Source organism: Phaseolus vulgaris, chromosome 7 (genome assembly GCF_051622355.1).
Source record: "Phaseolus vulgaris cultivar YP4 chromosome 7, ASM5162235v1, whole genome shotgun sequence".
In the NCBI taxonomy this organism is placed as follows: Eukaryota; Viridiplantae; Streptophyta; class Magnoliopsida; order Fabales; family Fabaceae; genus Phaseolus; species Phaseolus vulgaris.
In genome coordinates this window covers 8,046,587-8,060,634 of record NC_143504.1, presented here as the reverse complement: position 1 = coordinate 8,060,634, position 14,048 = coordinate 8,046,587, and the positions used below count along the sequence as shown (strand labels likewise).

General features: G+C 31.3%; 1 protein-coding gene across 1 annotated transcript; it reads right to left on the bottom strand.

The window, feature by feature from the left end:
* Positions 1–7,328: 7,328 nt before the first annotated feature.
* FBP (Inositol monophosphatase family protein) lies at positions 7,329–11,699 on the bottom strand. The gene is made up of 12 exons (XM_068634110.2): positions 11,199–11,699; positions 10,869–10,916; positions 10,661–10,735; positions 10,472–10,533; positions 10,301–10,367; positions 10,039–10,152; positions 9,609–9,695; positions 9,146–9,216; positions 8,990–9,055; positions 8,156–8,242; positions 7,964–8,039; positions 7,329–7,566 (listed from the first exon to the last, which is right to left on the bottom strand). Exons 1-12 carry the CDS (start codon positions 11,355–11,357, stop codon positions 7,453–7,455), a joined length of 1,026 nt encoding a protein of 341 aa, XP_068490211.1. The 5' UTR covers positions 11,358–11,699; the 3' UTR covers positions 7,329–7,452.
* Positions 11,700–14,048: the final 2,349 nt, after the last annotated feature.

Below are 14,048 nucleotides of genomic sequence, written 5' to 3'. Positions count from 1 at the left end.
CAATATTCTAAGGATTCTAATTTAACTTTTGTTTTGTTAGGAATGATCCTTAACTCGTTAATGAAGGATCTAAAAAAATGAGAAACCATGTGAGAATATTAGAGAAAAAAAAGAGAATGGAAACTTAGAGATAAAGAATGATAACACGCAGTTGAGGAAAGTGAGATTTTTATATTATTTATCTAAATTTATTATACATATTAACATGAGTATATGATGTGACACTACAAGAAAAAATGGTTTTAATAGGGGTTTATTTTTACATTATCCAGGGTTAAAACCTCTATTAAGTTATTTACCTAGGATTGCAGTTTTCCCCACTAAATCATCACTGGGAAATGTGTTCCCCGGGGGGTTTTTAAACCTAAGGAAAAGTCTTTCAAAACCTCTATTAAATATCATGGGTTTAAGAACCTCCATAAAATACCATGAGTTTCAAAACCTCTATAAAATATCATGGGTTTCGAAATTTTTGTAAAATGACTTGCCGTTTAAAATAACCTTCAACCCCATTTTTCACTATATCTAACGATCCTCCTAACTTCTCTCTTCCACCGTAAACACACTGCTCTCCATCACAAGTTCAATGGTCGTTGACGACAGTCCTAACAAGGAATCACAATTCAGTCACACTTATGTCTATTATATATAAGGAGAAGAAACACTAAATACAACAGTATATTCTTCTTACTCCAATATTGCTTCTTTCATCACCTTATTGCCCTAACTTGGGTCACAAGTTAATTTTACCTAACTCGACAACAACTAGTGTTTATCACTGCTTTATATATTCTAAATAATTGTATTATCTATTAGATGTGGGCTTCAAAGTCATGTGTGTTCTTGGCTAAAGATTGCAAGAACATATTGTGAGGAGAAATTAACTTTATCACTTTTCACTTTCACAATGAATTAATTATTATATGCATTTTAAAATAAAGACCTTAATTTAAAATATTTCAAAACTATAAGAATTAAATATCAAAAATTAAAACTAAAACTAAAATTGCACATAAAATATATGTACATCAAAAGTAAAAACAAAATAAGTTAAGTTTTTTGAAGTATGAGCTAGTAACAAAAAAAAAACTAGGAATTATATAAACCACATATCATCAATCACAAAAAATATGCAAATACTGTTGAAATACTTATTATCCAAGATTAGTTGTTGATATACTTATTATCCAATGCTATTTTGCTAAGTTTTTAAAATAAATTTTTAAAACTTTAGAAAACTTATTTGTAATGTAAAGTTACACTTTCAAAATTTTAGAGAGTTTAGTTATAAAATATATTAAAACTATGTAGTTTTTAATTATTTATTTATAAATAGATTTAATTTTTTTTATTTATTGAAGTTTGAAAAATCTGGAGTGTTTTGTTGAGGTTCTACAATAAATCTTTGGAATTTAATGAAGGTTAAAAAAACCTCTGTTATTTTACCGAGGTTTTAGAAAAAAATCTTTGCAATTTAACGAAGGTTAAAAAAACCTCTATTATTTTGCTAAGGTTTTCGAATAAACCTTTGGAATTTAATGAAGGTTAAAAAAACCTTTGTTATTTTGCTAAGGTTTTAGAATAAACCTTTGGAATTTAACGAAGGTTAAAAAAATCTCCATTATTTTGCTAAGGTTTTAGAATAAACCTTTGAAATTTAATGAAGATTAAAAAAACTCCGTTATTTTGTTGAGGTTTGAGGTTTTAAAATAAACCTCTAAAATTTAACGAAGGTTAAAAAAAGTCCGTTATTTTGCTGAGGTTTGATGTTTTAAAATAAACTTTTGAAATTTAACGAAGGTTAAAAAAACCTCTACTATTTTGCTAAGGTTTTTGAATAAACCTTGGAACTTAATAGAGATTAAAAAACCTCCGTTAATTAAATCAATTCTTAAGGTTATATCAACCTCCACTAAATAACCTCAATTAAAACCTTTTTTTCTTGTAGTGTGATTCCATCACCAATATTAAAACAAAAATATTTTTTAAACTTTATTCATTTCAAATAGTATATAATAAATCATTCCTCTCACATTTTATATTTCTATTGACATTTTAAGAGAAAGGTTATGTTTGAAATTATTTCAACTTTTTTTTTTATTGTGACTTACATAAATTGTACATAGCGAATGTTATATTGAATCAAACTACAATCGAATTATGGTGATTAGAATACAATTACATCCTAATTATTAATTATAATTTTTGGTTTAATAATAAATGCTCAATCCAATATTTTTTTACTAATTAAAATATTTTTTTAGTAGGTTGTGTTGAATTAATGGGATCTAAGTTCAAGAAGGAGGTTAATTGTACCTAGTTAGATTTTCGCAATAAGTGGTTTATAACAAACTTGAAAAAAAATTAACTTATTACTTTTCAAAACAACAAATTGATTTTTAGATAAATACACCGATTAAGAAAAATAAATTTATTTTTATTAACTTATTCACAATCGATTGAGTAAACCAGTAAAGAAGATTATGCAAAAAAAAATTAAAACCCAATGATAAAGAAAGCATAAAAGACACCAGGAATTTGTACTGGTTCACTCACAACATAGCTACATCCATTCCCACCTCACATCAAGATGAAATTCACTAAATTAACACAAGTCTTTTACAAGAAGAGCAAAAATAGTTCCTGAACACTACAAAAAATCAAATCACTCTCTGCAACACCCTTTCACAACTGTGATTCCCACCAAAAAACGTTATCTTGGCCCCCAACACACACAAAATTACAAAACAGTAATAAAGAGAACGAAAACACCTTGACTGCGGACCAAGAAATGCAACAAGATCTTTCAATTCACAGCAGTACTTGAAGAATCTTTGACCTCTATCTAGATGATGATGAAATTTAGGTTCCAATAACTGTCAAAGAACCTTCAAAGACTCATTCTTTCAAAAACTACTCACACTTAGGATTCTCACACATCGTAAAAGTGTATACTATGTAAGTAACATTTTTCTGAAAACAAACACACCCTTTTATAGAAGTTAAAACAAAAACGGTTTTAAAACATAATGGATACCGTTAGTAAAATCAACCAGTTAAAAATCAAAGCAATATGCTGATTTTACTTAAAAATTATGGTTGGTATGAAAACTGATTTTTCTCTAATAAAAAGTACTTAAACTGAAAACAATTCTAAAATTATCTTCATATCAAAATATGGTTTGAGTATATAAAACATTTTATAGAAAAATCTAAAAACATTTCAATATTTTTAATAAATTGATTTAAAAGATAACCGTTTGAAAAACTATAACTTTCCAGAAAACAAAATTAAAACCAATTGAAAACCTTTTAACCAATTCAAAACCAGTTTAACCAGTTGAAAAACCTAAGCTACCTAGACACATAAGGCAACAGGTAAGGGTGGGCAAAAAATCCAAATTACAAAATCCAATCCATAATTATCCAAATCCATATTAGTTTTGATCCATTTAAATGGATTTATTTCAAATCCAAATCCATATTTTTGGATTTTAAATCCAATCCATTTAATTGGATATGGATTAGATATGGATTGGATACATTTTTGGATTATCCAATTTGTATTTTGGGTTGGATTTTGACTTGGCCCGATCCAGGTTGAGCCAAGACAATTCAGAGGCAGGTTGAGCAAAGTTGACCCAAGTCCACGTCGAGCTGAATGGGCCCGGACCGATGTCAAGCTGAGCGGGCCCGAACTGATGTCGAGCCAAGCGGGTCCAAGCCGATGTCGAGCCGAGGGGGCCAGGGCCGATATCTAGTCATTCGAGCTTGGGCCAACGTTGAGTCGTGCGAACCCGGGCCGATGTCTAGTCGTGCGGGCCCGGGCCGATGTCAAGCAAACTGGGCTCGGTCAGATGTCGAGTCGAGCGAGACCGTGCCATTGTCGAGTTGAGCGGGCCCGGGCCGATTTCGAGTTGAGCGGGCCTTGGCCGATGTCGAGGCGAGCGGGCCCGAGCCGATGTCGAGGAGAGCGGACCCGGGCAGATGTCGAGCCGACCGGGCCCGGGCCGATGTCAAGCAAATTGGGCCCGGACAGATGTCGAGCCAAGCGGGCCCATGCCGATGTCGAGTCGAGCGGCCCCGAGCCATTGTCGAGTCGGGCAGCCCCAGGCCGATGTCGAGCCGACCGGGCCCGGGCCATTGTCGAGCCGACCGGGTCGTTGTCGAGTCGATCGGGCCCGGGCCGTTGTTGAGCCGATTGGACTCGGGCCAATGTCGAGTCGAGTGGGCCCGGGCCGATGTCGAGTCGAGGGGGCCCGGGTCGTTGTCGAGCCGAGCGTGCCTGGGCCAATGTTGAGTTGTGTGGGCCTGGGCCGATGTCGAGTCGAGCGGGCCCGGGCCGATGTCGAGGCGAGCGGGCTTGGGCCGATGTCGAGGCGAGCGGGCCTGGGCCACTGTCGAGCCGACCAGGCTCAGGTCGATTTTGAGCCGATCGAGCCCGGGCCGATGTCGAGCCGAGCGGGCTTAAGCTGATGTCGAGCCGAATGGGCCTGAGCCGATGTCGACGAGCCCGGACTGATGTCGAGTCGTTCGGCCGAGGCTGATGTCATGTTGTTCGGGCCTAGGCTGATGTCGAGTCGTTCGGGTCGAGCCGATGTATAGTCGTTCGGGCCCGGGCTGATGTCGAGTCGTCCGGGTCGGGGCCGCTGTTGAGTTGTCTGGGCCCAAGCCGATGTCGAGTCGTCCGGGCTCGGACCGATGTCGAGTTGTCCGGACCGATGTCGAGTCGTCTGGGTTGGGGCCGATGTAGAGCCGAGTTGGTCTGTGTTCAGGTTGAGTCGGCTTAGGCCCAGTTCGAGCCAAGTTAGTCTTTATCCATATCAAAATGGATTTAATGTAATTGACAAAGTGGATTTAATATAATTAACAAAGTGGATTTAATTTGGATTCAATCCACTTTAAACGGATTGTTTAAAAAAATCCAAATATAATTGATCTAGTTAAAGTGGATATGGATTTTAAATCCAATCCACTTATTTGGATTTGGATTGAATCTAGATTGGATTTTGGAAAATCCAATCCATGCCCACCCGTAGCAAGAGGTCTTCACTCATGACTTCATCCAACAAACACTGAAGTTGGGATACTTGAGATGTCCAAGAGGTTGTAGCATATTTTAAAACATTAGTAGTAATAGCATTTTTTAAAATGCTAGATTCTTTTGCTTTTATATTTATTTTTTGTTTGATCTTTAAAATGATTATAAATTTTCGTGTTTACTCTTCTATATGTAAGAGATGATTTTATTTTCTTTATTCATTTATAAGATATGTTTTTTTTTTCAAAGTTATAAGATATGATTTTTGTTCAAGTTAATTATTTTACTAAATTGATATTAACAATGATAGAAAATAAGTTTATTACTATTATTTATTATTGTTTATTATTATATAATTTATTTTAACTATTATACCATTTACCTATTTATTTTACTGTTTTAATAATATAATTTCATACATTAATTTTGTTATATGATAAATTTGTTTAATTTTTATTATTTTTAAATAGTTATCATATTGTAATGTGCATTTTAATCCTATTTTTACTTTCTTTTTAAAAATATTATGTCTATATAAAAATAGTTTTTTTACTTTATTTTAAATCTAAATAGCAATATTTTGATATATAAAATAAGATTAATAGTAACTAAAAATGAAAAGGAAATACCAATTGAAAGTAAAATAAAAATAATTTATGTATGAATATAATATTATGATGTTATTTGTTGATTCAAAAAGTTGAAGTTATAAGATTTGAGGTTTCAATCTACCTGGTGACAAAGATGTTTGGACTTAGTTTAAAGTTATAATTTTTATGTCTATCTTTTTATAAATGATTTTATTGCCTTAAATTATAACAAGAGTATGTTCAGAGTCAATTTTGAATTGCTTTGTGAAAGATTAAGGTATGTAACGTTACATACAAAATTAGTACGTAAATATATAAATATTTTTAATAAAATTTTAATATTTTAATGAATTAAAGATAAATTTAATAATGCAGATGATGTTCTAGTTATTGAAAAAACAAAAATAAAACTGTAATGAATTAAATCAATATTTAGTTCATTCATTTACTTATAGTTAAATTTTGCAAGATTTTTCCGGGGAGTACTCTTCCCGCTGAAAGAAAAGCGATAATAGTTAAATAAATTTGAAATTTTGAATTGATTCAAAATGTTTTTATCTGTTAAATAAATAATTTAATAAATTTTTATTTTATTAGATTAATCATATCACTTATATATAAATGATTTATCTTAAGTTATTTTCATTGAATCAAAATATATAAAAAAAATAGAATATATCAAACACACAGAATACAAGATAAAAAGTTTAAAAATTATTAGTTAAAGAATTAGTTTGTGTGTCTATTTTTCTTTAAAAAAAAAATAGATAATCTTGTTTATTTTTACTACTTTCTTTATGTGTAAGTTATTAACCTGAGTGATCAAAGTATTTTTGTAACAATATTTTACATGAGACAATAAAAAATATTATAGAGTTTAAGATGTATAATCTAGTTTTCTTGTGAGAGTCTTATAAAAATCTGAATATAAACAAATTGGTTAATGTTCTCTTGTGAAAGTATATTAATATAACTTATCGAGATTTTTTTTTTCTTCTTACATATTTGACTTTTTTAGTTAAAAAAAATATTATCTAAAATTCAAGGTAAATTAACATTATTTAGACATTTCATTAAAATAAAAAAGTTTCTCATATTTTCTATCAAGTAAATACTTCATCTAATTTAAACTGAAGTGTACTAAGTTAATGTGTAGGACTTAATAAATTTAATATAATTGATGATTGAATGTTACCCTTTAAAGATAAGTAAAATTGATTCTCACTCTCATTATCCATGACTTTAAAAAGAAACTATATATATGAAACAAAAAATCCTATTAGTATACTTCCATTAAAAATCATTATAAAAATGTCTTTAATAAATATATAAAATTTATTAAAATCTACTATAAATTATGTTAGGTGTTTTAAATCCTAGTATAAATTTATTTATTAAGGGAACCCAGGGGTCATGAATTTTCACAATAATTTATAATAAACAAGCACTAACATATCATACCAGTTTACAAGAGAATATCAACATATAAAAATATATCTAGTAATTAAAATCATATCAATATTGAGAAATTAAAAAAATCCTGTCAAATATAAAAGGTTATAGATTTAGAAAAACAAAACTACAATTTAACTAGATTAATTATTAAGAAATCATCATAAAACTATCTACATAAATTAAAATCGTTAATATTAAAATTTTTAAATTGTAAAATATTTAGATATGGAGTAATAAACTAATTTTTGTAAATCACAAAACATTAACAAGCTTTCTTAACATATACATGACCATGTATCTGTGCAACAATTAGATGAGAATTGATTGTAAGTTGGAAAAGACAAAGAATTATGCTTTTTCATTCATTCATTCCAGTGTCTGATCAGCAGCATAAAGGGCCTTGATTTCCTCCACATCCTCATAGCTTCCAAGAAATATGGGAGATCGCTCGTGCAATTTTGTTGGAACCAAATCAAGTGCCTGTTCACATAATGTTATCAGAGAAGAAAAAAGAAGACACAAATTTCTGCTGCACAACTTCATCATTACTTATGCAGGGCTTCTCCCTGTGCTAATAGTATTTTTATATTATATTAGAATGATATGTTTGTTTTTAAATGTACTATTTGTATCATATTTTCATTTTTCCACTCACAGAAAAAGGACTAGTGAGAATTTTAGTCTAGATAAACCAAGCTTGACAGAAAAGGTTTGTGACTGCAATTTCTTCTGCGACATAAAATTTGTTGACAGTGTTTGCAAATGCAATGTGACCAACTGTGACCGAACCACAACGAAAGTGCAAGCACAGACAATTCAAAACCTTGGTCCAAACATATTGAATGGGGGAATTTAACAACTGTTTTTGGTAAATTACCCTTTGCTTGCCAGTGAAAGCCTGTCCTCCTGCTTGCTCCATCAAGAATGACATTGGGAAGACTTCATAGAGTACACTGCAGCAATCAAAGAAAAACTCTACAATCATTTCTTCAGTTAAACCATTAACAGTGTAGTAATATTGGATATGCTACTCAGGAAATGAGGTAGTGATTGATTGAACATGACATACCGAAGTTTCCCATTTGGACTCTTTTTATCAGCCGGGTACAGAAAGATACCTCCATAAAGAAATGTGCGGTGAACATCAGCTACCATGCTGTTAATGATAGAAATACAGACAAAGCAATGTCATAAAAAATCAAATATGCTTTTTGTTGAAGGTCACCAAACATTTGAGTCAGTCATTCAGTAGCCACATCTAGGTACAATATTTTTATGATGATAATCCATAGACAAATTATCTAGAACACTCCACTATTACATTTAGCAGTTGCTGCTATTGATCTTATTACATTTTTTAATAAAAAAAATCTAATAAATAAGTCATTCGTAGGTATGTTTCTTTACAATTCTAAACAAAGAAAAAGGTTACCCTTACCCTGTTGAGCTTTAGTTATTATGAGTCAAGTAGCTGAACAAAATATGAACACTTTCAACTAAAAAGAAAAGGGAACTAAAAACTCTGCATTACTAGAGTTGAGAGTAAGTAAGTGTTAACTTTGTTTACCATAATTAGGAGCTTTGTGGTGATGAATGATCATATAAGATCTATTTTGACCAAAATGAAAAATGATACCCATTTAAAGGATTAGTTATTTCGTGGTAGATGTTTGCAGAGCCAAACTATGAGGACTAATAGTGTGTTTGGGGTGGTAATGAAGTGAATCCAAATCAATTTCAATTTCATGGTGAATGTGAAGCAACACATTGTTGCTCTGGAAAAAAATTGTGCTTTTAACATGGTTTTGAGGTAGTCCCCGTGATTTTGAAGGTATTTAATCAGACTATATATCAAATCATGCTATACTCTTGGAGCACTGAGAATACACTATAGTTTCTATACCTTCCAACATATCTTAGGGACTTTGGTGATGAACCATCTTTTGGAAACTTGCAGTTCTCCACATACCTGGACAGAAGTAAGAAAGGAAAAAGTGTCACAACTAAAAAGTTGCCTTGTAGTGCCTGAATCATTTTAACACTATTGGATTATACATACTTGGTAGTAGGACCATCCCAGTTTTTAGCATTTCCTTCATTCACTGAATAGATCTTCCCTTTCTTCGGGACCTGAATGGTGAACCATGGATCAAGCAATTAACATGACTCTAGTATGCCACAGACTGCTTCAGTAAAGATCATTCATACCCTTAATCTTTAAACTCTGTATGACAACTTATTCACTATGTTCACATTAAAAGATAGACAAATAACTGAGAGAAGCCATTCAGTCACAGCCACAAATGCTCAATCAGTTGTTCTTTGACAACAACAAAACTCTACAAGAACGATTTTTTGTAAAGCATATGGATATAGTCTTAGATACTTAACTACAAAAGGTTTAAACAGGAAATACAACTTCCAAAATAGAGATTTTTTTAGGAGATCAAATCCTGCCAGGAAAGAGCATTTACACAGAATAGCAATGTGCAATACTTATTGATGAATTGGTAGATTAATACCTTGATGTCAGGATGAGTTAGAATGAACTCTCCAAGAGATGGATCAAGGGTGAAACCATTAACACCAGTTCCAGTGCTTAACACAAACTGTAAAAATACCCCAAATAGTGATTAGAAAATTTTATAATTTTGGAATGAATTAAAATTAAAGCACACGACAACTCAGTCCACAGGTGCACAGGAAAACAAACAAACAAACAAACAAAAGAAACTGACCTTATCCTTTCATGTAAAAATAGTTAAGTAAATACAAAAATTCATACCGTCATAATGTACAGGTATCTAGCTTAGTAAAAATTGATCAGTAACTTATATACCTCCCTTAAAAAATTATCATAAACAGCGTAATAAGATGACCAAAAGAGAAGAAATTGAAACTGTCTGAGAGAAAAAAAGACAGAAATATAAACTGGGACCTAATTTACCATACCGTGCAAGAGCTTCCGTACATACAATAACCAGCAGCCAACATGTTCTTCCCAGGTTGCAAAACATCTTCTATGGTTGGTTCACCGTTTTCTTTCACCAAATAAATCCCAAAAATCTAAATGGAACACAACACACTCAATTGACAACTGCAATATTCTAGTTAATCTGGACTACTATTAATTCACCCATTCGTGTGGTATATAATGTGTGTGTGTAATGGAAAAGAGAAAAACATGGATTGCATTTCAGAGAAGAGATCATACTGTGCCAATGGAAACACCACAATCAATGTTAGAGGAACCATCCAGCGGATCAAAAACAACAATGTACCTGCACAATAAAAAAATTTCGTACTAACTGATTAGACTCGGGAAAACCAAGGCTAAATAATCAGTTGGGAAGAAACACTACTAGATTATAGATAGGTTAACAACTTTCCACGCTTAGAAGGCTCCACAAATGTTGCTTCCTCGTCTTCTTCAGACACCAAGATGCACTGCAAAAATATTTCAAACCATCAACAAATATGCGCACACACACACATATATATATAGAGAGAGAGAGAGGGATGGCAGCTGGTAGTAGCAGTAGAAGACACGCCAAAACACACATTGATGACTTACTGTTCGTCCACTGCTGACCAGAGCCTTGACAAAGACATCATTGGAAAGGACGTCCAGTTTCTTTTGCTCCTCACCCTTCATTCCAGATAATTAAGAGACAAATTCAGAAATAAAAAATAATAATCAAAGAGGATCAAATCATCACACATTAGAAAGTTACCATGCTGGAATAATATGCATAACTAAGATTTATGTATCAAACACTTGCCTGGACATTTGTCTCTCCAGCAAGTCCAATAAGCTTAGCAAGACCCGCCTGCATAATCAATTGTTATTACTAAAATTTGCATATCTACAAATACAATAACCCATTCACAAAAAATCAAGTAAAATAAATCTTGGGCATGTATATGTCAAGCATATTATTGGGTGTTTGATAAAAAAGAGTGAGATATATATGGTTGCTAGATTCAGCTATGAACACATACATATATATAGAGGTAGTACTTGTTTGAAGTGGATCAAATGAAACGGTGGCATGCATATACGTTGAAGATGCATGCGTGGTAATGAAATGATGAGTATAAGAAAGAATAACCTTGTTAACAGCAGAACAAACGAACTTGCAGCCGAGAACAATGTGACTGAGCAAGATTGAGAAATCGCCACGAGCCTCAGGTTGCTTGGACTGTTCGTTCAGCACGAAACGGGTGATGGTCATCAAGTCTGTGCGTTGAGCATCCGCACTGTGATCCATCTTTCACTCTTCACGAACCCTCAAAGTGATGATGATGACTTCAACACTGCATGTACATATGAGTTTTTTATTTGAATATGGAGAAAGAGAAAGAGATATGATATTATCTGTGGGGAAAGGAAGCTTGGGGTGACACGTGGAAGGCGTAGGGAGAGGGTGAGCCAGAGGTGATAGCGGCGGATAACGATTTTCGTCGTCATGCACGACACGACAAGACACCACCATGCAAATTTCAGGTACGCTACAACGTTTTATCTTACATTATATGATTATATGTGGATGCACCTTCTCTTCTTTTGTTTTGTTTTGTTTTGAATCTTCTCTCTAGTTTCCAATAACCATTCTAAACCTTACAAAAAATCTCCGTTTTATCCACATTCCATCCACGTTAATTATATTTTTCTCATTTCTATTAATTATTTTACAAAATGAAGGACAAAGAACTCCATTTCTATTGCTCAAAACCATTTACTTTCTATAATTCACCATTTTTACACTTAATTAACATCAATTGTCAGTTCCTATTCAACAAAACTATTTTTCTTTTGCCTTTTCGTTATTTCTCTCCTTTTTATTTTACAGATTTTGTTTCTTTAAGTTCTCTTACATAAAAAAAAAAACTTTCATTCATCCTAAATTGAAGAATCTTTAATGTAATATATAGAGCTAGACACGTTTTTTTGAACAAGAGGAGAGCTCTATGTGTATTAGTTTGCACCAACATGAAATGATAAAAATTTGTTGCATCACTTTAATTTGCTGCATAAAATCCTTGAAATCATGTAAGATATTACATAATATTTCCATCACACACTCTCCGGACGAATTACATAAAATAAGATAATAATAACTTGACACTTCCCTTTTGACATAAAAAAAATTGCTATTTTATTATAATGTAATATTTTATTTTAAAAAAGTTGTAAAATAATTAGTTTTTGCTATATTAGAATGTTAAAGAAATTTTATTCCACATAAAAGTTATCGACCTATATTCATTGGGAAATTAAATATTCATGAATAAATTAAATAATAGTAACTTCCTCCTAAAAATTCATGTCGAATGGAGGAAATAACTTTATGACACGCTACCGACATAAATGTCCATTGTTAAGCAAGCATTTAAATCTTCCATCAATAAAGTTATCTAAAATACAAAATTTATCAGAGAAGAAGAAATTATAGGTATAAAACTCTTCATCCGTAAATAATTTTAAAAAATTATAACTATTTATTAATATTTAAAAGTAATAAATATTTAAATAAATATTATTTATATAAATAGTATATTTTATTTACACTAAAAATTCAGAAAAGTAATTATTACATTATATAAAAAATAGTAAATCATTAAATTTAATAGAATAATCATAAATTTTAAGATTAAAAAATTTGGTAGTAACTTTTGAAACACAATAAGAATGGATGTTGATCGGAATGAGAAATTAATGGAATTTCTAGTCAATACCAAAATCTTCAAAATCCCTTCATTTATACCACTAATTTTCTATTTTTTAATATTTTTAGGCAATTTTTTTATATTTTAAGCATTTAGTTTACCTACCTATATTTGTTATAAAATTCTGAAACTTTTTGTGGTATTTTCTTATACTAAATAAAGGTTTTTACATTTTAGATATCTTATACATCCATGTTAAAAAAAATATCCCATCATTTTGTATATTGCTTTTTATAAAAAAAAATTAAATATCTACTTGAATTTAGAATTTAAGATTTATTTAAAAGAGATATATACAAGTCTATGTGATAGGAATTGTAATACACACCCACGACCAAAAAATACCGAACAACAAACCACAATCCAATAAAAAAAATACCGGATAAGTCGACTATATTTAACATTTATTGACCACTTTTTATAATCACAAAATTAAAAATTGATTAAATAGTGAAATTTTATATTATTTTAATGTTTAAAGACTAATCTATCAATTTCCAAGTTACAGGACTAAAACTAAGTTTAATGTGTATTTAACGAAAAAAATATTTTATTATTTGATATTAATTTAAATTGGTGACACTACCACTTCTTTATTTAAAATTAGGCATTTAATATTTCTACTAAGAAAATAACGGTAAATGTTTAATGATTTTAAAGTGGGATATGCTTTATTGCAGTATCCTTTATTTTTCTTCCTCCACACAATTATTTCAAAATTATTATTTTTAAATTACCCATTTTTTTAAAGCTTTTTAAAGATACACTATTTTTGTAACATCCTTAATTTTACCCATATATAATGTAATAAAAGTAAAACAAGCAATATCTAATTACAAATAACATATACTACTTTCTCATATGTGTATCTCAAAAGAAATATCCCTCTTCATAGGGATTTAATATATATACATAAAAAGTTTTAACAACAAAACAAAACATTCCAATAAAACTATCTCATTCTCCAGCTGTTCACTAAGGAGCTCTATCACCTGAAATCTCATCTGCTCCCATGTAAAACACGATCATCACAGATAAAGAAACAAACACAAACAAATAACAGGGTAAGCTATCTATATAAAAAGTTTTGATATAATTTAAATTTCAAATTAATAAGCATAATTCATCAATTCTCATATGATTTCTCAAACCATCAAGTGTCTATTACATTCATAAAATTCATCCAGACTTTTACTGACTCACAACACATAGACACTTGACTCTACTTCCGG